General features: G+C 53.9%; 1 protein-coding gene across 1 annotated transcript in view; it reads right to left on the bottom strand.

The window, feature by feature from the left end:
• Positions 1–1,050: 1,050 nt before the first annotated feature.
• PREX1 (phosphatidylinositol-3,4,5-trisphosphate dependent Rac exchange factor 1) overlaps positions 1,051–23,745 on the bottom strand; it is a 182,020-nt gene continuing 159,325 nt past the window's right edge. Inside the window, exons 24-40 of the mRNA XM_079783577.1 lie at positions 22,924–23,134; positions 22,204–22,480; positions 19,858–20,064; positions 18,465–18,553; positions 17,152–17,234; positions 16,904–16,994; positions 14,652–14,780; positions 13,380–13,421; positions 12,140–12,360; positions 9,377–9,476; positions 7,393–7,536; positions 7,181–7,295; positions 5,674–5,740; positions 4,861–5,033; positions 4,371–4,473; positions 4,049–4,116; positions 1,051–2,632 (exon numbers count right to left, since the gene is read on the bottom strand). Of these exons, the coding sequence (XP_079639703.1) occupies positions 2,590–2,632; positions 4,049–4,116; positions 4,371–4,473; positions 4,861–5,033; positions 5,674–5,740; positions 7,181–7,295; positions 7,393–7,536; positions 9,377–9,476; positions 12,140–12,360; positions 13,380–13,421; positions 14,652–14,780; positions 16,904–16,994; positions 17,152–17,234; positions 18,465–18,553; positions 19,858–20,064; positions 22,204–22,480; positions 22,924–23,134 (2,163 nt within the window). The 3' untranslated portion in view covers positions 1,051–2,589. The remainder of the gene's footprint in view (positions 2,633–4,048; positions 4,117–4,370; positions 4,474–4,860; positions 5,034–5,673; positions 5,741–7,180; positions 7,296–7,392; positions 7,537–9,376; positions 9,477–12,139; positions 12,361–13,379; positions 13,422–14,651; positions 14,781–16,903; positions 16,995–17,151; positions 17,235–18,464; positions 18,554–19,857; positions 20,065–22,203; positions 22,481–22,923; positions 23,135–23,745) is intronic.

Genomic DNA, 23,745 nt, shown 5'->3' with positions numbered 1-23,745 from the left:
GCTGGTTAAATATTGAGTCTTTGAAACAGACCACTCTGGGCCTTGATAGGATGCATTCTGGGAAATGTTAGTTTGGAAAGAAAAGAGATTAAAAGAGAATGGGCTCTAGTCTGAAATGGCAGGACTTGGGCATCATGGCTCAGAAGGGTCTCAAGGGTGGCCATAACCGTGTGGGTGCCTTTAAGAGGAGGGAGTCTTTCAGAGATGTCGGTGCTTCCCAACGTGTGGCAAAGGATGGAGAGAAAAGAAGGGAAGAGGTAAAAGGAAGGAAGGTGGCAAGAAGGTGGTGGAAAGGGAGGGAGAGAGAAGGAGAGAGGCATAGGGTAGCCTAGCAAGTCTGCAGGTCAAATCCCACCAGGGAATGAGATTACCCCGGCTGGGCAGACGGACCCAGGGAGCTTCAAAAAGATGGCCCGGGCCCAGCAGGTGAGAACCAGCTCACAGCCTGGGACCTAGACAACAGGCTCAGGTATGCACAGTGTCCACTCCAGCCTGTGTTCTGATTGGTCTGCTTGCAGCTGGCGTGGATTCTGATTGGCTGGGAACCAGCCTGACCGCGTGTTGAGTATTTGGACCACCATTCCAGCCCCAATCCCAGATCCCAGATCCAAACGGAATTGCAGGCTGGGGCAGAGGATGGACCTACCCTGGCCCCTGGGTACATATAAGACCAGAAACTGGCAGGACACCCAGGAGGAGGTGGGGGTTACCTGGGCAAATAGACACATTCCTCCAGCATCGCCGTGAAAGGGGAGGCCAGAGCCCAGAATAAAGGTGAAATACAACATACAGCCCGCTGTGGCCCACCTGAGGTGCAGACCTGCAGTGAGATCTCGGTGGTCTCACCACTCCTCTGCAAGGGAAATATACACTATCCTCAGTTTGCAGGAGGAAACTGAGGCTCAGAGGGATGGCATTGCTGACTGGGGGTCACTGGCTCAATGACCCCTCCGTGTGGGTCTTGGAGGCCTCGGCTCATTCCAACGTGAGGCTGGCCACACCACCCCCACGCCACCAGGGTCAGCCCCAAAGGAACCACAGATCAAGATCTTTGTATTATAAATTGACTTTTAATAATAATAAAAAATCTATCATGAATTTAATGAGGAGAATCTGTACATTTTAAAGTAAACCAGTGCACGAGGCCTTGCCCGCAGGGACCCTCTCCGTTTCCCGCCAGGCAGGTCAGGTCCTCGTTTGTATCGCGTCACCAGTGCCCAGCAACAAGCCCGCCTCCGCAGTCTAATGCTCGGGAAGGTGACCCCCGGGGCTCAAGGGTCCAACATTCTGGGGGGGGCCTTCGGGAAACCCACACCTGCTCTCACCACCAGCCAAGGGCAGAGCGACTCCCCTCTCTTCTGCCTCGGCGGGGACATTTCCCTGCTAGTGGACAGGAGCTCGAGGGGGTGCCCTGTGGAGAGGGGCCCTGGGTGGGACTTGGCTCCCAGAAGGCAGAGAGGTTGTCTTCCTGTCCCCCTGGCTGGCTGAGACGCCCCAAACGCCCGGCTCTGAGCTAGCATCAACAGAATAAGTTACAGAAGCCGCCAGCCAGGGTTTCCTGTGACCCTCTGACCTGCAGAACACACCTGCGTGGGACAGTATCTCAGGTGGGTGGTTCAGGCCCCTCCAGTCCCTAGACCTGGCCCAGCCGCCTCTCGGACCCTTACAGCCAGCCATTCAAAGAGAAGAAAGTAATTCGTTCTAATACTGGCCAGCTAGTGGGGAACCGGGGTGGGTGGGAAGAGGAACCATAGTTCATACCTGTAAGCGATACCCTAATATTTAAAAAGGTGCAATGTTTTTGAATTTTCAATAATTTAGTTTCTCTTTTTTCTTTTTAGTACTGGGGAAAGTTGTCAATACTACCTTATGATGGTCCCGTTAGACAATACACCTTTCTTTGAAATTTAAAATGTCAAATACATAATCACACAACGTAGTGGGGGGAGTCTAAAGTAAACCATAGAGATTTCACGCCACATAAATAAAGTCAGAGAAGATCTTGCGCCCGGGGCTGACGGCTCCAGGTCCCAGGGCGGTGCTGTCGGAAGCTGGTGTGGCTTCCGAGTATCCTCTTGGTGACAGACGCCGCGCCCGGTCCCTCTGTCTTCCTGGCAGAGGCCCGCTTTTCCGAGTCCACTGAGCAGGTTAGTACAGGGATAAGTCTGGAAGCCAAGGCGAGGCAGCGGAGACACGCGTCACCTGGAATGTGGACTTAGAAGGAACCCAGGGTTTCAAAGTGCAGGTTGAGCCATCCCGAGGGAGCCAAGGCTGGGGCCTCCCACGGCTATGCCCGTGACTTCTCCCGTGTCGCCGGGGCCCTAGCTGCACCCTCAGCTCTGTGGGTCCCCAGCACCCCTTGGGTTTCCGGCAGAAGTGTGGAAACATGCGGGCCCAGGCCTATCAGCTTGCTCGTCCGAGAGTGGGGGCACGGCCTGTCCTGGCAGGAGGTGATGGAGAAGGCTGGGCAGGTCCTGGAGGGAGCAGGAGCAGAGGCCTCGGACGGGCTCTAGGGCAGGCCAGCAGGACCCGCTGTGTCCTCGAATCCCAGCTCTGGACAACGCAGCCAAGCACCAAGCTTCTGGGCGTTCAGAGGTCTCCGTCCACCGGCGGCTGGCAGAGGCGGTAGAGCCTGGCGGGTGGAGGCGAAGAGGATGAGGAGGGGCCGGGGCGGGCTGGGGCCTGTTATTCATATGGCTTCCATCTTTACGTGAACAGGCAGTCCATACCCAGAAAACAAAACTCAGTAGATGCTTTAAAAAACGCAGAGTGGACAGTATTTATGCTGCCCCCACCTCCCCCCAGTGGCCGCCTCCTCTGCACAGGCAGCCTCCGCTCCCTCCAGACGCCCAGGGCTTTACAAATAGAGCCGGCCTGTGTGTGGGGGGATGTTTACATGTGTGGGTGTGTACGTTTCTTCACACTGATGGTGGCACACTAGTCACAGTGTCTAGCCCTTGAGTTTTTTCACTTAATATAATCTTAGGGGCCTCTCCCTGCAGGACACAGAAAGCTGCCTTGGTTTTCTGAACGTCTCCATTGGAAGGATACAGAGTCTCACTGTCAAGGGAGCCACTAATGGCTTCCAAGCAAAAGAATCTGCTGTGGGGAGAACGGCTGCGTGACACGGACCAGACAGCGAAGCAAAGCGGCACAGTGGTTAGGAGGTTGGCCCCCGGGCCTCGACTGCCTGGGTTCAGAACCCCAGCTCTGCCATTTACTAGCTGTGTGACCTCAGGCAAGATGCTTAACCTCTCTGTGCCTCAGTGGCCCCCAACTGCCAACTGGGCATAACAACAGTATCTTGTTCACAGAGTTCCTGTTTGAGTTAATACGTGTAGGAAAAGAGATTGCCACGGTGCCTGGAGTGGGGTAAGTTAACAGATAAAGCACTCAAAGGAAGGGAGGGTGAAAACAGAAAGGTCTGCGTGGGAGCTGCCCAATCACCAGCCCACTTCCTGGCGTTGTCGATGTCCTGTGGTTACGTGAGAGCTGGGTGAAGGGCGCCCTCTATACTACTTTTGTAACTTCCTGTGAGTCAAACCATTTCAAAACGAAGTGACTTAAAAATTGTGAGCAGTGTTGATGGCAAACTGGGCAGTGGGGATGGAGAGAGGAGATGGGCTGATAGGAGCTACTACTGGGGAAGGGGGCAGCACAGGGTCCCACCAGTCTGGCTGAAATCAACGTGGAGAGGTGATGGGGTCCTGAGGACAGGAAGCAGCCGATGGACTGAGGGCCTGAGGGCAGCAAGGAGGCAGAGCAAGGGCAGGGGGGTGAGGGCGGGGGAGAGGAATCCCAACAAATCCTTGCCCGTGGCTCATTTGGGGGCTTTGTGTCATCTTCCCAGACGCAGTAGGTGCTCCTCTGGGGAGTAAAAAACTGAGCATGCTTGTCACTTCCCAAAGTGGGGCCCCCATAAGTGAGAGGTGAAGCCCCATAGGACTACCCAGGGGTCTGCCTGGGGTGAGGCCAGGAGTTTGATGCCAGCCCAGATCCTGGTCTTCCCTGCGGAGAGGAGAGGGGGGAGGGAGGGTCAGCCACTCACCGAGGTGCGCCCTGGGGCATCTGATCCTTGACCCGCAGGTTTTTGGCCAGAATCTCCACCCTGGGGCCCTGGGAAGAAAGAACTATGAGGCGGGGACCTGCCTCTGCACGGGAGTTCAAGTTCGGGACATTTGAGCAAGCACGTGTGTGGGTGCGGGGCGGAAAGGTGGGGAACAGGCCCAGAAGTCCTGGGCCCCTTTCAGCTGGGGAGCAGGACCACATGTGAGGCTGATGACTGCCCAGCCCCCGATGGCCCCCTCATCCTGCTCGCAGCCCAAGGTGCCCAGGCCGGGACGCCCTGCAGCCTGGCAGGGCCGCCTCACCTGCTTCCGCATGATGTCCGTGGCCTGCATGATGCACTTGGGTAGCAGCCCGTGGCTCCGAGCCAGGATGGCCGCCTGCTCCAGGGAGACACTCAGGGTGCTCCTGCAGGGAGGGGCAAGGGGGGAGGCAGGTGAGACGGGCACTTCCTGCCCACCACATGAGGCCTCTGAGAGCGCACACGCCAGGAATAGCCACCATCCGACCATCACCCATCACAGCACGGCAGGCCCCTGGCCTCACATCCTCCTCTCCCCAGGAGAACCCTTGCCTCCGGGCTGAGCACTGCCCCCATCCCCAGATAATTGCTGGACTCACTCCCCACCCTCAGGGGTCTCCTCTCCGAGAGGACCCCCCTCCTGCACACCACACAAGGCCAGCATTTGACTGCTTCCCTCTGCACCCCTCTGACGCGCCAGTGTCACACAGCGACCCCCCCCCCCCCCCCCCGCCTTTGCTCTCTGATCCTCCCAGGGCCAGCTCCGAGCTCACCTCTGCATGCCCGTGCCGCACATGGCGATCTGGCAAGCCCCCAGGCGGTAGCAGAGCTCAGAGGAGATGGGGATGAGGCTGGCACCCAGGCTCCCAGCGGCACCAGGTTTGGGGTGGACGAAGGACTTCATGAGACGACAGAGCTCATCCAGGGCATTGATGGGACGGATCAGCTGTGGGGTGCACACACACACATCCGGACGGTCTGAGGAGGCCCCCACCCGGCCTTCCACCCCATCTACTCCCTCCAGTCCAGCTCAGTTACTGCAGCGTCCTCCCAGCTCCCCTCACCGGGGGTTACAGCCCAATGAACCTTCCCCGGCCCCTGCTCAAGGACCATCTGTGGCTCCCCACTGCCCCACAAGCTGGCATTCAGTGCTCACGATGTATTTCAGGCCTAACCTTCAAATCTCATTCTCTTCACCTGCCCAGGTGAGCCCCCAGCTAAGCCTGAATGAAGTGCCCTCTCCCAACTGTCTCAACCAGCCCAGCTGCACCCCCCCCCCCCCCCCCGGGAAGAGCCTTCCGCCCGCCCCAGCTCCCAGCTGCACTGTGGAGGCATACTATAAAAGGGTGGTTTGCCAGTTCTTTCTGTGTCCTCTTAATATCCTGCCAGCGAAACTACAGACCCCCGGAGGGCCATGGCCACCACTTCTCTTGGGACCCCCAGCCCCACAATCCTGAGGCCAGTACCCCCTAAGCCGCTGTCAACCCTGAGGCCTGCCTGAGGCCGGGACGTGGGTGACAGGCCTGGAGCGCATGCCCTCGGAAAGCCACCCGAGCGCTGCCCACACCACACCGCAGGGGACGCACCTGGTCTATCTTCACCGCCGTGGTGCTGGCATCTGTGGGCAGGTTAGACCGCTCCAGGTAAAATGCCCTGGGAGAGACAGATATGGGCTTGCGGGGGGTCGCCATGCCCCGTCCATGCAGCCCCCACCCACTGCCGCCACAGCCCCTCTGCCCACCCACAATGCTCAGAAAGAAACCACTGAGAGCGCCTTGCACGGTTCTCCACGCCCATAGTCACCCGTTCCTGCAACAGCCCGAGGCGGGGAGCACACGGGGCCTGCCAGGCACCCCTCAAATGCCACCTCTCCCTGATGGCCCATCCTGATCAGCTGGTCAACACCTGACGCCCCCCTCTCTCTCTCACCCCTTGTCCTGCGTATCTGTCCTCTGAATACTCTCACCACTTAACACGTGGCATCACTCTCTTCACTGGCTTATTGCCATCGCCCCTCGGAAGCAGGACTCGGTCAACTTTTTCTGGGAAGGGCCAAGCAGTCAATATTTTGGGCTGTGTGGACCAGTCTCTATCCAAACCCTACTCAGCCTGGCCACTGTAGCACAAGAACATCCATACGTAAATGAGCGTGACTGTGTGCTAATAAAACTTTATTGACAAAACGGGGGATGCACCAGACAACTGCTGCTCTAGAATCTATGCTCCATGAAGAAGAGGCTTAATGGGCCACTGCTGACTCCCGAGCCGGCACCCAGAACAGAGCCTGGCCCACATGTGTGGAACGAAGGAAGGAATAAAGGAAGGATCAGGGATGTAATATTTTAAATATTCAACAGCAGCAGGGAGCAGATCGATGGCATCGATCAATCCGAAGAGATGCCAGTTTTAATAACAAAACTGGGTGTTTTCCCTGAAAGTATCAGCTTCCATCTCCAAACAGTAAAGCCAAACCCCAAAACAGTGAAGCCCTTACCCAGCCCCTGAAACGTGGTCTGCTGATCTTCAGCCTCCTCTGCCCAGAGGGAGAAGGTGAGGAGAAGGAAGGGCTGGGGTGCGGGTGGTGGTAGGGGAAGCTGCTTCCCTGGGTGTGAGGCTTCCTCTAAGAATGTGGCCCCTGCTCCCTCCACTTCCCTCAGGGGGTCTCCTGGGAGCCGGGCCAAGGCCCTGGGGCCACACCCCTCACTCACAGGCTCAACAGTCCCATCCAGCCCCCACTCCCACATGAAACGAAACAGGCGCTCCTCTGGGTCGCAAGGACCTGCTTGGAAGCCACACAGACCCAGGTCCAAGCTCAGTTCAGCCACCATCCCGCTCTGTGGCCGTGGGCAAGCTGGGTCCGCACTCTGGGCTTCCGTTTCCTCGTCTATAAAGTGGTTTAGAATGACCAACCGGGACTATTGTGAGAACCTGATGAGCATGTGTAGGCAGAGGGCCTGGCACACAGTAGGTGCTCAGGAAAAGGCACTTTGCCCACTCCCATGCTGGGGGCCTGTCTGGTGCCCTATATTCTAATACCCAGCGCCCGCAGCAGTGTCTGGATTCCTGTCCCCAGCACGTGCCCCGGGCAGATACCTGAGTTTGCGGTAATACTGCTGGACCTTCTCCAGGGACTGGGTGTTGATCTCCTGTTGCAAGTCTTCCGCCACCTGGCTGCCTGGAGGAGGAGGCCCCTCCGGGTTCTCCAGGGCTGGGAAGGAAGAAGAGGGAGGGGAAGTGGTGGGGTCCCGGGGTGCTCTGAGCCTTGGGTGTCCCCTGTGGGCCCCACTCAGCACCCCACTGCTCACCTTTCGTGAAGAGCACGGTGTGCAGCCTCAGGCTGCCCCCGCTCTCCAGGCGGGAGGGCAGCTTGGAGAAGTGGTAGCTGTCGAGGTAGAAGATGACCTTCAGCGCCTGCCGGCTGCCCTCAATGTGGTAGAAGACGTTGGTGTCTGTGGGAGGACACGGTGGGGCGGGGCAGGTGACCACCCAGGCCCAGGGGAGCCCTGCCCACCTTCGTTAGGGCAGCTTCAGACCTTCCTTCGGACCTCCGGTGGCATCTCCCTATTCTCCCCACCCCAGAGGGGTGGCCTCAGAACCCCGTGCCTCCTACCTTCAGGGTGGCGTCCTGGGTCGCCCTGTCTGCCCTCAGACCTCCCTGCCCTCCCATCCTCTAGGGGTAGCCTCAGACAGCCCAGTCCGCCCATACTCAGAAGAGCAGCCTCTGACCTCCCTTTTCACCTCTTTCAACAGGTCCCAGTTCCCACTGCTCAATTCTCAGACCTGACACCGGTTTTGCCCAGCTGGGGGTTTGTCAGTGTTTGTCTGCAGAGCCTCACCAATGTTTCCCGTACTCCTCACCTGGTGCCCTAGGCCTCTACCTGCCAAATGCTGCCCTCAACCAGGACCTGCATTTATTTACGCTCATAGGGTACAGCTTATGGTAGGCATGGTATTAACACCCTATCTGGCACCCATGGCAGACATCATTAATCAATCACTAACACCCCATTGGGCACCTATGGCAGACATACCTCATCAATCAATAGTTCTCCCTAAGCCCAACTTTGCCTATCGATAGAACTGACCATCAATTCCAATTGGCACCTGAAACAAAAGCTATGGTCCCTCTAGATTCTCACACATTCTCAACAGGGTGATGTCACCCATAAGGAGGTGAAAATTGGTTCCTGAGGCAATGGCCAAAAAAAAGAGTACTCTTTTGATGTATAAAGCACATACAGTACCTAAACAGACATATAGTATATCCGTGGTCTTAAAATGTAATGGGGTTGCAGCAATTAGGAAAAAACTACACCGACTCCTTATGGAGGTGGTAATTTTTAAAAAGTTGAGAATCACTGATCTAGAGCAGTGGTTCCCAAATGAGTGCTTCCAACCCACCCAGTCCCTGTCAACACAGGCCTATGGGCCTGACTCTCACCCCAATAACGGGCTCTACTTTGAGAGCTTCCGGTGCAGGTCTGGGCCGGGGCCTGAGGGTTTGCCTTTCTCACGAGGTCCCAGTGGCTGCAGGTCCAGGGACCACACTCGTAGAAAAGTGGCAACAGATCCCAGCCCAGTGGTCCTCAATCCTGGCTGCACCTCAAAGTCACCTGGAGAGCTTTTCTAGAACCCCAATGCCCAGGGTCCACCCCACAGAGTGAATCCGACCGGCCAGGGCTGAGGCAGGGATGGGGATCGGTATCTCTGAATACCAACAGCTGGGGCTGAGACCTGCTGAGCCAGCCTGTGGGCTTCCAGAGGGCAGGAGCCACGCCCATGTTTCTCCACTGTGGCCCCAGAATGAAAAACTGTGCCTAACACACATTCTGTGCTCGTACTTAGGGATGAGAGGATGGGTGGAGAATGAGTGGATGAATGGGCTGGTAGGTGGGTGGTGGATGGATAGGTGGGATGGTGGATGGAGATGGGTAAGTAGAGAGATGAATGCGTGGATGAATGAATGGTGGGCAGGTAGAAGGAGGGAGGGGAGGAGAGAGGGAGGGAGGGGCTTAACTGCGCTACAAATTCTTAGAAAATATTAACAAGTCTTCACCCCAGTAACGGATATCTCTAGAAAAAAATTTTAGTAAGAACTAGGTACTGGTTGTTGTTCCCTTTTAAGAGCTTTTGGAGACAATTGGGTTTATACAAAAATAGACCCTCTTTTTCCATGTATGTTGAGAGCATGAGATTTGAAAGTATTGGGTCCCAGGTCAACCTTGGGCAGCTGGCCTGGTGGCAGGGTGGTCCCCGACTCTCATGTTGGGAGCGGGAGGAGTCACTCACTGGCCACGTAGTTCTCGTCCAGCTGCTTGAAGGAGAAGGAGACGTTGTCCAGCTCTGACAGGGTCACCCAGAGGTCCTCCAGCATGGTGCGTTCCTCCTTCTGCGGGGGAAGCAGGGTGGAGGAGCGTCAGATGCCACCCTGCCCCAGAGTTTCACTTCAAGATGCTATGACTCAACACCAGCTGTGGGCCTACCAGGCACGAGGCTCTGCTGGACTCTCCCGGGCTGGATGTGAAACTGGGTTCCCTTCTCCTGAACCTCCCAAGGCAGAAGCCCAGTTCTGCTCTAATGTGCTGGGTGGCCCTCTTGCCCGGACCATCCCAGCAATCCATCTCAGCCATCTCAAACGTAACACGCCCCCAAAAGTCCTTACTTTCCTCCTCAGCCCCTGCCGTGGGCCCCTTAGCAAAGAGAACCAGCATCCGCCCAGCAGACCAAACCCTAGACTGTGACCTCAAGGACTTCTTGATTTCTCTCTCCGCTCACCCTATACTAGTACACTGCCCATCCCCAAGTCCTGATAGGCTGACCTCCAAAACATACCCCAGATCCAGCATCTCCCTCAACCCTCCTCACCACCCCAAACACAGACCCCGTCTCTCCAGGAGGACCACACCAGCCTTCTCACAGGTCCCCCTATGCCACCCTTCCCCCGAACATGGGGCAGCCAGGGATAAAACCCGAGATGCAGAGGGAGCAGGGCAGCCTAGGGGTCACCAGACTAGTCAGACTCCTGGGGTTGCCCTGTGACTACTGCTCAAAGCCTCTGAACCCTCCCTCTGCTTCCAGAATAAAGTCCTAGGCCCTACAGATGTGGCCCGGCTGCCATCATACCCTGATCCCCCTGGCCTGCTCCCCTCCAGCCACACTGGCCTCTGTTTGGGACCTGTGCACATCCTGTTCCCTCTGCCCGGCACACTCTTCCTCAGACCATTTCCCTAGCGGGCTGTCTTGGTACTCAGGTGTCAGCTCAAACATCACCTCCTCAGAGAGGACATCTCTGACCATTTCAATCCAAAGAAACTTAACCACCTTCTAAGTCTTCTGTATAACTACCTCCTGCCCGTCTCTCCTCCCTCTTCCTTCCTTCCTTTCCAAACTGCTTCCCCCAACTAGAACGTGAGCTTCCGACACCCTGTGCCCAGCTCAGAGCCTGGCACACGGTGGTGACTGGTGAATTAATGCACTGGGCCCGGGCCCTTATCTGAGAAGAGAAGGTGAGGGCTGAGTCCTCCTGGCGGCCTGTCCAGGCCCCAGTGGCCCTTTCCAGGAACCAGGTGAAAGCGATGTGTGTGCAAAATCGGCCAGCAGAGGGCGCACCTAGGCCATGCTTTCCCAACAGCCAGCAGTTGTGGCTTTCAGCCCAGCCTGGGAACATGTCTAGGAAGCTCAGGGCTGTAGCGGTTGGGGAGCTCCTGACTGGGAACAGGGGGTGCAGGACCAAACAGTACAGAGAACTGCTGCAGGCTTCATTTCTGGGGGACGTCGGCTCTGGGCCCCAGCTCCCTTAAATGATGAGTCCTTGGTGCTGCCTCCTGGGGGCCAGCAGAGAAACCGGACCTGCCTCTGAGCCCTGAGCGCCAGGACAGTGGGATGAGAGATAAAAGAGGAGATGCAGAGAAAGCAGGGCAACCTAGGGGCTAGAGAGCCTAGAGTTAGACCCCCGGAGTTCAAACCTGGCTGCCTGGGCCTCAGTGTTCTCATCCTTAAAACGTGGGGGGTAAAAACCCTGCCTCGGAGCTAGTGCGAGGATTAACTGAGATTCTGCCTGCACCGAGGAATCTCACCTGGATTATTACAAACGCCTACTCCCTGGCCGCCCAGCTGCTGTGCTTGCCCTCGTGGTCTTCCCCACCAAGGAGCATGAGTGGTTCTTTCAGTGCCACCGGCAGATCCCATCCCGCCTCTGCTCAAAGCCTTGCCATGGCTCACACCCACTCCGAGTACCAGCCAAAGTCCTGCAAGTCCCCACGCAGTCGACCCCAGTCAGTTCCCAAGACTCGCCTCCTCCTGCCCCAGCTTCTTCTGCTCTATCCAGAGGGCCACCTTGCAATTTCTCAAACACTGCCTCAGGGCCTCTGCATCTGCTATGCTCTTTGCCTGAGAGACTTTTCCCAGGATCCTCGTGGCTCCCTCCCTCTCCTCTTTCAGTTCCTGGTCAGCTGTCACCTTCGTAGGGAGGCCCTCCCTGGCTACCTTATCGAAACGTCCAATTGCTGTCGCCTATCTTTTCCTGTCCCCTTCCCTGCTTAGTTTTTCTCCTTAGCTTTTATCACTATGTATGAGGAGCCCTTATCACTACACACGAGGGTTTCTCAAGTGTGACACTACTGATGTTTAGGGCCAGGAAATTCTCAGGGGAGTGGGGGCCATCCTGTGCATTGCAAGATGTTCAGCAGCATTCCTGGCCTCGACACACTCGACACTAGTAGCACCTCCTCTCCCCTCACTGTGACACCCTAAAATGTCTCCAGACATGGCCAAGTGTCCCCTGGGAGTAAAACTGCCCTGGTTGAGAACCGCTGGTCTACATCGCTTATTTTACTTATTTATGTCTAGCTTCCCCCACCAGGATTGAAGATCCCTGAGTACAGCCCTGTGCTTGGCCCTCAGCTGATCCCCAGTGCCCATCAGGGTGGCACGTAGTAGGTGCTCCATGAACAGCTGCCCAACGAACCAGTGCGTGAGCGAGAGCCTGAGTGAGTAAGCAGGAGCCCTCCTGCCCAGGCTCCCAGGGCACTCACCCCTCTCCCCCTCACTCACCACAGTGGCTGGCGACAGCAGGGACTGGCAGTGCAGGAGGACGCCGGTGGCCGCCACCTGCTCCAACCACTTGCGGCTGGCATCCCGGCTGCTCTCCTCGTACTCGCCGTTGTTGTTGTAGCGGTAGCTGAGCGCTGCCAGGAGCTGCTCAGAGAAGGTGCACACGGCGGCCACCAGGGCCTGGCAGAAGATGGTGTCCCTCCGCAGCTGCAGCTCGGTGTCTGGAGAGCGGAGATGGGCTCGCTGGGCAGGTGCTCCTGCCCCAAGCCCCAGAGTCCAGGCCCAGGACCAACCACCAGCCCCAGCAGGCCAGCCACCTGGGGCCAGCTTGGCAAAAATCAATCCCGGCCACCAAAGCCAACCCCACAAGAATCAATTCTCCAAAAGCAAGCCAATTTACTGAAAATCTCAACTCTCTCATTGATCCATCTGCCTTGTGATTTTTGCTCAGGCTTTCCCAAAACCTCACTCAGCTGTTTCTCCATTGGTTAGGGCATTGCTCCACCTTGGCTGGCTGGACAGCAATGGCGCCAAGCATTTCTGCCAAGCTCCATGCTTTAAGAAATGCCGTGCACCATTTTCTCTATTTTTGAGAAACCTCTTCCTGCCTACCCCTTCCTTGCCCCTGTCCTGACGTGGTCTGCAGAACTGGCTAATTTCAGGCAATCATTCATCCAGGGCCCGATCCTCTGGAGGGAATTATTTTCAGTGACTGGCTCTAGCCAACTGATTTTCAGACACCAATTTTGACCTAATCTTATGTTAGCTGCCACTTGGCGGAGAATTTCTGGAAAGAAGGGAGGGGGGACAGAGAACCCCTCCCAGCTTCCCCGAGCCCACCATCTCCCCCTTTCCTCCTCCCTATTGTCTGCCGGGTGGAAGTCCCACGCGGGGCTGAGGACTAGACTGGCAAAGACCCTCCCTGGTCATCGGTCCTCTATCTCCTGTCCTCGGGCCTGGGAGGTGGCAAGACACAGGGCTCCTGGCTCCAGGGCCCTGAGACTTGACCCTGGACTCGAGCAGAGGAAGCAAATGAGGTCTAAGTAGTTGTAGGTGCAAGAGCCACGAAGTCACTCCCTCCCCTGGGTCCAGGCCCTGATGACCAGGGGAACATCAACCTCGGCCGGCAGAAGAGGCCTCCCTGGGCTGCCGTCATGAGCACCACTGCCAGCCAGGACGGCCTCTCCTGGATTCGCCTCTGTGTGCCAGTCACAGAGAGCTGCTGCTGCAAAGCCCTCACCTGTGCATTTCAGCAAGGCCAGCAGCAGCTGGTTCTTCCCATCTGGAAGGAGAAGCAGAGAAAAGAATGAGCCGAGAGGAGTCAGCACAGATTCGAGCAGAACCGGGCCCTCCCTGCGGCCCAAGCTCCAAGCCCTGCGCAGGGACGCTCTGGGTATGTACAGTCGCGCTAGAGAAGCTCCGATTGAATGTTGGGTGAGTTCCAGAAACCCTCAGTTTCCAGGGAATTGGAACCCCAACTGCTAGCTGTACCCCAACTGTTTACATATACCCACCAAACAGAGACTGAAACCAGCCCCTTCCAACTCCCGGGCCAGAGCTGCCAGCCCACACCTTGTACATGCATGTGTGGACACACGCTTATATGCATACATGTTCATGAAAGCACACAGGCACGTATGCACATTCTACACAGCCACAGCCCTGGACCCGCATAGACAAAGCTCAAGACCTTCTGAACACAGGCCTAACGTCCTGGTCTCTTTCCTTCAAAAAAAGGCTCTTAGGCCCAGAAAGGGTTTAAAAGAAAAATCTGAAAGGCCAGCTCAGAGGCGCTGTTCCGGGGGATGGCTCTGAAGCTCTGTCCCTCCTGCTGTCCTGGTCAAATGTCTCCTGGTCTAGGGTCCTTCTAAGCCAGGAGTCCCGGTCTCAAATGCTGCCAAGGGTCCGGCAGGCAACTGTGTGAGGCAGACACCAGGAAGCAGGCAGTGATGAGGACTGTGGTGAACTGGAAGTCACCCCTCTCCCATCTAAGACGGCAGCTGCCACTCATCACCCAAGGGAGACTGTGGGACTGCAGGCCTGATTAGTGACAGGTCCCCTGACTGGTCAGGAGTAGCCAGAAATCTAGATTTTTATGTGACATCTCAGATAATCAAACACTGGCAACCAATTCACATTTTTTATGCTACATCATCAAAGCCCACCTGTGGGCCCAAGTCTGATCGGGGGACTCCCAGCTTGTGGCCTTGATAATAAATAAAAGGAACTGAATTAAATCTATAAATTCTGAAAAAGGAGTAAGTTTCAGCCTTCTCAGCCTCCTGACTCTGCAAGGAAGCCCCCAGCACCCCAAGTCAGATGTTCCTTAATCATGTGAATATACACAGTTCCAGGGCTCTGCCCAGGGCAGGACACTCAGCTGAGGAAGAGGCACGAGTCCTCCTCATCCCCCCCTGGACATGGAGATGGCCCCACTCCTGATCCTTCCACATTCCACATTAAGAATCAATAGCCACAAAACCGCCACGTTACTCCTCCCTGCCCAACCGACCTTCCACGTATTTCTGAATGTTGTCCACTAGGGTCTTGATGGAGTTGGGGAGGTTCCAGGGGTCCTCCTGAATGCTGATCTGGATCAAGCTCCGGCCACGAATTGTACACTCTTCTTTCTGTTTGAACTCTGGGGCAGGAAAGTGGTATGAGGGCAGGAAAGGGACAGAAGTAGCTTTGGAGAACAGTGGCACAAAGACCTATGTCCCATCACCAGATTCCAAGGCTCAGAATCCAGGATCAAGGATGCTGGCAGGACTCGGGTACTAGCTGGTCCACGGAGGGCAAATACATGGCAAGTGTGCTACTGATTCATAGTACCACGCCCATGGCAGACATCACTCATCAATCTTAGCACACCTTCCCACTAGATGAGGTGTAACTCCTCACCACTGATACCAATCCAGTGCAGACATCACAAATCAATCACTGCACTCTCTTCTCAGGTACTACCTCCACACAGCCACACCAATCAAGCTGGCACACGATTAAGGACCCTCATCTAACCTTTTTCCTATACAGAGGAGGAAGCCCAGGCACAGAATGGGGAGGTGTCTTGCCTAAGTCACATAGCTGAGTTGTGACACAGCTTAGACTTGAACCTGACCCTGGCAGACATAGGCCCCTGTTTCTTGGGCCTCTTCCCTGCAACAATGCCCCGGATTTCTGAGATATTTGTGGTTTTGGTTCCTCTGGGCTTGATGTTTCTGCTTTCTGAGGTCTGATCCTGGAAGAGATGATCCTGAGACAGCAGGAAGGGTAGCTGAGCTAGGGCACCCCAACTCTCCATACTTCCCACCCTCATTTAGGAGCAACTGCCTATTTCTTTTCCTGTCTCCTGCACCTAACTGGGAGATCTGGAGGTCAGGGGCAGTGTCACATTCATCTCAGGGCCTCCAGTGCCTAGCACAAAGCCTGGCACCAAGTGGTTCCTGGGAATTATTTACTGGATGGATAGCTGCATGGATGGATGCGTGGGGAGTGGATGCATGGATGGATGGATAAGTGGATGGATAGATGGATGGATGGATGGATGGGTGAATGAGTGGGGAGTGGATAGATGGATGGATGGATGGATGGATGGATGGATGGATGGATGGATGGGTGGATGGATGGGTAGGTGGGTAGGTGGGTAGAAGGGTAGGTGGGATGGGTAAATGGGAGGAAAGGTGGGTTGAAGGACATACACGTCAATTCTTTTTCTCTCAATCATGTCAAGAAGTAAGTCCCAATTTGGTGAGTGAGTCCTTAATACTTCTTTACTGATCCTTCTCATGAGGGAAGAAAGAGCAAAGCACTCTGGGCAGGCAGCAGAACCTGAGTGCAGCATGACGACATTTTTTGTGGCTGTTTCCATCGAGTTTATCACAGTCATCGTTATTTCATGGCACGTTATACAGGTTTTCCATATATTGGGGAGTTTAAAACGTTCCTTACAAAATTACATTTTTTTAAAGGGAATCACTTTTTCAATAAAGTGATGTCAGTAATAATGCAGGCAGCAAATGAATATGCTTTTTAAAAATATAAAGATGTAGGTAGATTCTGTGAATGTCGGTAACATGATGGAGGAGGGCTGAAGGTCCCCAGGGTTGGTGAATTGTGCTCCAGTCCCTCCCTTCCTGTTACAGACAGGAAGACAGAGGCCCAGAGAGACTCAGGGACCCACCCAGGGGTCCACGGATTTTTTTCTGTAAAGAGCCAAGTAGTCTGGCCAGCGTTGCTCAGTGGTTAAGTGTCAACCTATGAACCAGAAGGTCATGGTTCAATTCCCATTCAGGGCACATGCCCAAGTTTCAGGCTCAATCCTGGTGGGGGGTGTGCAGGAAGCAGCCGATCAATGATTCTCTCTCATCACTGATGTTTCTATCCCTCTCCTCTTTTCCTTCCTCTCTGAAATCAATAAAAATATTTTTTAAAAGAACCAGGTAGAAACTGTTTTAGACTTTGCAGGGCTTATGGTATCTGTCATGTGTCCTTTATTTATTTTATTTTGTTTTTATTACTCTTTATAAATGAAAACATCATTCTCAGGTCAAGTCTATACAGAATCAGGCTATGGGCTGGATTTAGCCCGTGGGCTGAACTTGCTGACCCCTGGATGAGCCCTTAGCCACTGGGCAGGAGAGGGGCAAGGCCGAGAGTGTGAGCCCGCGCCCTGCCCCCGTCGGCACACATTCCCCATCCTCCCCGTCTCCTTGTTAGATGCTGGATGTCACTCCCAGCCCTGCGGAGGGGCGCCCCTGTGCTCACCTTGCAAGCAGTGGTCCATAGGGAAATGCTTGGTCTCTTCAAAAGCCCTGCTCATGACTGGCCCCTTGAGGAGTGCGTGGATGGAGTCCACCTGGTGGCAGGAGGCTCGAGGTTAGGGTGGCTCCTGTGGCCTCCAGGTTGCAGACCCTTGATTCCCAGCGCCTAACCCAGATTCTGGCTTATGGGTTCTCACCACGGGCGACGGGAGAAACCCAAGGTCCGGCCAGGGGTGGGGACAAAGGTCCTACCTGGTTAAAGAGATGCTCCAGGCAGCCATGAAGCTTGTCCTGCTTGTCTGATGGAATCCGCATGTCACAGGGCAGCTCGTCCCCTTGCGAAAGGAAGAAGCCACTGCCATCAACACACTATTTCTGGCCCATCTCACACCCTCCCAGCCTCCTTCCCACGAAGGCTACGTAGCTGCAGAGCTCCAAAACCCACAGTGGATTTGGAGTCTGACAGATTCGGATCCTGGCTGTGTGACACCAGACAAATTTCTTGACCTCTCTGAGCCTCAGTTTCTTCATCTTCAAAATGGGCAACAGGAACTAGAGCATTACACAACTGTAAGCCATTGTTCTTATTTCAGAGACTCTGCAAATGAGGAGACTGCGAGCCAGAGAGAAGGAACTGGACCCCAAGTCTCCGACCCATCCCCCAGCTGTTTCAGTTCAATCAGCCGCCACATGGAAGCTCCTTCCTAAAACCTCTCCAGGGAGAGTTTTTATAGCCAAATATCTTATGTGATGAAATATTTATCTGAAGTTCAGCAATATCGTCAACGTTACTTGTGCTTCTCTTTCTTCTGTCAAATTGAAATTAAATTTTTATGCCCAGACTATCACTGGAAGGTCACGCAACGCAGCTGTGGCCGTGGGGGCTGGGGAACGGGGAGGCTGGGTTGCAAGGTGGGAGGGGGGCTTGTCACCACCGCCCTCTCGTGCCTTTTCAATTCTGAAGCGAGTGGATTCATAGCCTATTCACAAAACAAACATTTTAAACGCTGAAATCAACACAACTAAAATCAAAGCCAATTTCAGTCTTTCAGGAAAAGTTGTAAGTACGGCATGATCTAATTCATAGAGTATGATGTCTGTCTGCCTGTCCATGTGTGCAGACCTGTGCTCACCAATGGTCTCCACATGTGACGGTTGGTCACTCCTGGGGGTTCTGACTTACTGTCGGGTACTTCTTTGGAACTTTCCTATGTCGCCTGAATTTTCGGTTTGAGCGCGTGTCATTTTTATGGAAACCATCAAGTCGCCCTATTTTAGTGACATCAGAGCAACTCATCACAATCTCTAATTGCATCGTGTATGTTTTCATGGGTTCCGTGTCCATGACATTCGTGGAGAAGGTCAGCTCCATGAGGGCCAGGATCTTTTGTTTTGTTCATTGCTGTGATCCCAGCACCACATGGGTGCTCAGTAAAATGTGCTGAACGAGTGACCAAAAAGCATCGTATAAAATAACACGGAGGAAAGTGTAATAAAACAGAAGTAAACCAAACCAAGTCTCGCTGGGGGACCCCCGGCCCTGGAGCAGGAGCCGCTGCACTCACCAGACCCCATCTCGTCGCTGCCCAGGTAGGAGCTGTTACTTCTCACGCTGGTGTAGGACAGGACAGAGTCCCGATTGCTGTTACACTCGCTGCGAAGGGGCAGACAGACAGACAGGAGTCACCTCCCGCTCACACCCTCTGGTCCAGCACCCAGAACCCACCTTCTGGAGTGCGGACAAAATCCCTAGCTCCTGGGAGGACAGCGGGTCCAGAAAGGGAGCTGCGGACCGCTCACCAGCGGGAGACGGGGAAGGTTGTCCCGAAGGACCTCCTGATGGTGGAGAAACATTTCTAGGCCCCGGCACAGAAATGCAGGAATAGTAAGAGGACAGTTTTTTTTGCTTTTATTTGGGAGTAAACTTCTGTCACTCCCCTCGTGGGAGAAGCCTGGTTCCTGGACACGTGTGCACATGCTACCCTCGACCACACGGTTCCGTGTTCGTCTCCCCAGCCTGGCTGGGAACCTCATGAGGACAGGACCATGTTCTCTTAGCTTGTGTCCCAGGAACACAGAGGGTATGGAAATCAAAAACCACAATCCTGAAATTCTTCCCTTCACCTTTTTGAAAATTAAAGGAAACATCAGAAGACCCAAAAATGTAAGACTGGAAACCCAGAGAGATGGAGAAACCTTAGGCTATGGACACGAGGCGCTGGGAACATCTGCTTATACAGAAACTCAGCCAGAAACACGGGCCAGTCAGACCCCCTTGAAGACTGAAAGACAGGAATGCTGGGAGGCTGGGGCGAAGGTCATTCATGTCAAATTCCAGCAGTTCTGTATTTTGCCCAAAACAACTGAAGCGCCCTCCAAGGTTCTACTCTCCCCACACGATCAAATGTTACAGAACCTCTCCCTGGAGCCCACAGCGCTTGTTTATTTGTGGTAAGGACTTCCACTTACCCACTACATGGTTTATTACAGGAAACTGAACTTTTAGTCCATTTAACCCACTAATTAGGACTTCACTGATCTTGTTATAATTAACTTAACCAGTAAAAAACAACAACTCAGACCCTCTCAGAGAGTTAGGAGGGGAAAAAACTGCCTTCCTCCTTGGATCAAGTAAAAATAAAGTGTTTGTTACAGAAACCATGTAAGTTTTAAGACACACCACAGGTCTCGACTTTTTCTCTGACCGCATCCCATCGGCGTGCGCAGAGTGGCACCGGAGCAGAATGGACAGGTGGTGCCCACAAGGCGGCAGAGCCTGAAACGTTAGCCTTGGGGGCTTAGACAACCCCCAGAACCATACGGCTTAGCAACAGTGCCCCCTCCCAGTGCTTCCTGGAAAAAGCCCCTCTAATTCTGATTTTCCCACAGGCCCGTGGCCTCAGCCGTCCCACTGGCCACCCATGTCAAACCCCACATGACGCCCACAGCTGCCCCCACCTGTAGGAGTCACGGTAGCTCATGGTGTCATGACCTGAGTCCTCCTGATCCTCCTCAGACACCTTGAAACACACTTTCTTGATGCCCCCGTGGTCGGTCCTGTCCATCTCGTTCTCTTCGTTGACCAGTGGGGAGGACGAGGTCTCCTCAGCCAAGGGCGGATGGCAGGACCCACCCGAGGTGGGCTCCGTGATGGTGGACAGCAGCCTGTGGGAGCAAAGGCACATGCTGGTGGCTTCAATGGCCTTCATGGAGGCTCTAGGCAAGGTCCTGCTCTCAGGCCTCACCTCCGACCCTAACAGAGGAAGCCATCCAATGCTGTGTGTCCCATCCCTGAAAATCATCTAGCAACTCCGTGGAAGCACGTACACCGTCCCTCCTGTAGGGGGCATGAGAAACAGCAGTTCTTCATTTCATGGCCAAGCTACACAAGGTTCGAGGGCATAAAACGCGACTGGGAAACTTGCTGCAGAGGCTCAGAGGGCACCTCTCTTCGGCGTTGTAGGCCATCCGACCTCCGTTAAAACTATTCCACTTTGCCTCATTCATGTGAAAGACAATATGGTTGTGTTCTAATAAGACTTTAAGAAAGCGAGGCAGTGGGCTGGATTTGGCCCACAGGCCATAGTTTGTCAACCCATGGCACAGAGTTTCATTAATGGTCAAGTGCATAGGTTTTTAAAACAGACAGACCCCAGATTCAAATCTCGACGCTGCCCCTTGCTAGCTTAGAGACCCACAGCAAATTATTTAGCCTCTCTGAGATTTAGTTTCCTCACCTGTACAATGGAGTAATATCAGCATCTATGTCCCAGGCTGGTATGAAAATTAAGGGAGTTAAAAATGTAAAGTGCTTAGAAGAGTGTCTGGTGCCTTGTCTGTGAGCAATAAATGCTGGCTGATGAAATCCTTTTACATCTCAGTGCGGTCAGTATTATGATCAGCTCCATTTTACAGATGAGGAACTTGAGGCTCAGAGAAATCAAGAGACTCGTCGTCCAAGGTCACACAGCTAATAAACAGCAGGGCCAGGATTCAAACCCAGACTCTCCTGGCTCAAGATCCTACATTATTTTTCCTTTCATCACAGACAATTTCCATTATACAAGAAAGTAGAGGGAACAGTATGAAGAATGGCAGGTACTCCTAGCCAGCTTCAACAACGGCAACTCCGGTTCATTTCTGTTTCCCCAATCTTTCCTGCTGCTCGTTCTTTCTCTGGAGTATTTAAAACCTAGCTAAGATATCATAAATTTCCCCTATAAACGCTTCCCCATGTGTGTCTAGCACATAAGGATTGTCTTCTAAAACAATGGTGCTCAACTAAGGGTGATTCTGCACCTCCCAGAGGAAACAGGGAGCAATTTAGCATATTTCCTGAGGGGCCAACATTGGTCACTGTCCGGAGACATTTGTTAGCTGTCACAACTGAAGTGGGATAGGGGTGGGGGGAACTACTGCATCCAATGAGTAGAGGCCAGGGATGCCGCTAAATATCTTAACTGCACACCACACCACAAAGATGGTGTCCATATGCCAAGGCTGAGAAACCCTGTTTTGAACCTAACCAGACTGCCGTTACCATACCGAACAAAATCAGTAATTCCTTCACACCATCTAGTACCCAGTCCATGTCCAAATATCCCTGGTTGTCTCAAAGGGGTCTTTTCACAGATGGTGTGTTAGAAACAGGACCTAGCCAGACACTGCATTTGGTTGATATGTCTCTTCTCTAACAGATCCTCCTCCTCCTCCCTAGACCTGCTCCCCACCCCACCCCCCACCCCCCACCCCCCGCAACCCCCATCAGTTATTTTCATCTAGAATCACCCTCCCTCTGGATTTGGCCAGTTGTGTCCCCGGGGTGCCATGCCACCATCCTCTATCCTCCACATCCTACAGTTGCGTAGTGAGACCTAGAGCTTTGATTAGAGAACAGTGCGATTTCTGTTGGCGAGAACACTTTGGAGGTGGTGCCGTGTGTGTGCCCCGTTGCATTACACCAAATGGGACACCGTCTCTCTTTCTGTTAAAGTTACAAAGTCCCCCAAACCTTTTCCCAAATAGTTTTAGCCTCTACTAATGATTGCTGCCGGCATCTCTCATTTCATTAGAGCAGTGGCTCTCCATCAGGAGTGATTCTGCACCCATCCCCCGAGGGGGTATTTAGCAATGCTTGTCACGGCTGGGGAACAGAGGTGCTCCGACATCTAGGGATGCTGATAAATTGCCTGGTGTACAGGACAGCCCCCACTACAAAGCATCCTGACTAACACACTTACACATACATACACACACACACACACACACACACACCCTCAATTCCTCCTTGGGGTCAGGGCTCACCTGTTGATCTGGGTGACATACTGTTTCATCTCCTTCAGGGCTACATCCAGTTTGGTAAAGAGCTGCAGGTAGGCGTCCTGGATCTCACGGTCCTCCTGCTTGAGGAGAAAGCTCAGACCCCGGTCCTCCGGGCCCAGGGCCCCATTGGCTGGCCCAAAGCTGCTGTCACGGGGACCTTGGCATTGAGGGTCCCCATCCATAGCAGGCAGGCACTTCCAGGATGGGGCAGCCATGGTGGTGATGCAGTGCTGGGTGTAGGACATAGGGTTCAGGTGGCCTGCATGGATAAAGGGAGAGCTCACTTGGAAACCGTGCCCAGACACCCACAACCCCCTTGGATAGAGGTATATAATCCATTTCTAGGATCCCAATAAATATGAGAATTTTCCCTTTTAAATATTACTTTAATCCACTAGATTACTTCAAGACAGAAGTTTTGGTTTAGTGCTAATATGCCTTTAACTACTGTGCTCTTTTCCTGCCTGGAATGCAGACATGATGACTGGTACTCCAGCAGCCATTCTATACCATGAGGCATCCTTCAGGATGAAAGCCACCTCTACACCATAGAGATGATGGTGTAGGAAGATCGGAGCCTAGATCCTTGATGACTGTGAAGCCACCATTCCAGCCCTGGACCGCTGACCTCCAAACATGTTTCTGTTCAAGTGTCTGTAGTGTGAGATCCAAACACCATTTCTAACAGACACATGCCGTTACCTTGCTCTGGGTCAAGGCCAATGAGGGAGGGTTTGCGACCAAAGCGGATGCTGAAGGACCTGCCAATGGAGGGAGTGGTCTTGGGGTAGGACACTTCCATGATGTTGATGTGGCAATTAGTGGGGCAGAAGTCCAGGCCACACAGCGAATGGGGCTCCAGGGGTGCTTGTTTGAAGGGTGGGCTGATCCTGCTCTTCAGCTGGGCTGCAAACTGACAGAGGTGGGGGACATGAGGTCATGCTGCAGGACGCTGGGAATTCTGGTCTCCCCCACAGTTCCCACTTTATCCTGGTCTAGGCCAGACATTCCAGATTGGACAAAATGAATAGCCCTAATGGACAAGTGGATCCCCCTACACTGCCTTTCACTGGATCCAGATTTCAGGGAAAGTCTGGAGAAATCTGAGTCCTCTGAATACCTACTCATCTTCATTACCTCCATTTTGGCTGCACACATGAGCTAAAGCCATCTCTCCCCAACCCACAGTCCATGAGGTTCAGGTAAGGCTGCCTCCTCATGCTTGTAGTTAGTACTGATACAGAGCGAGGCACGAGACCCACGCCAACCCAATAGAAGCTCTCGATTCCTTTTCTACTGGGGTTGCTAAGGTTATAGCTACTGGGGACCATTTTGTCACCACATGAGAAAGGCCTGCCTGGCAGCGAAGCCAACATGGAAAAATAAAGTCAAGAGAAGGAGAGAAGCCACGGTCTTAGGATAGTGATATCTGCGTGAGCGCCTGGATACAACCATGCCTGAAGTTCACCTCTGGACTTTTCAGGAATATAAGCCAATAAATCCTCCTATTTGTCTAAGCTAAGT

Source organism: Cnephaeus nilssonii, assembly GCF_951640355.1.
Source record: "Cnephaeus nilssonii genome assembly, chromosome: 11".
Taxonomy (NCBI): Eukaryota; Metazoa; Chordata; class Mammalia; order Chiroptera; family Vespertilionidae; genus Cnephaeus; species Cnephaeus nilssonii.
The sequence above is the reverse complement of the archived record's forward strand: the minus strand, read 5'-3'. Positions and strand labels throughout refer to the sequence as shown.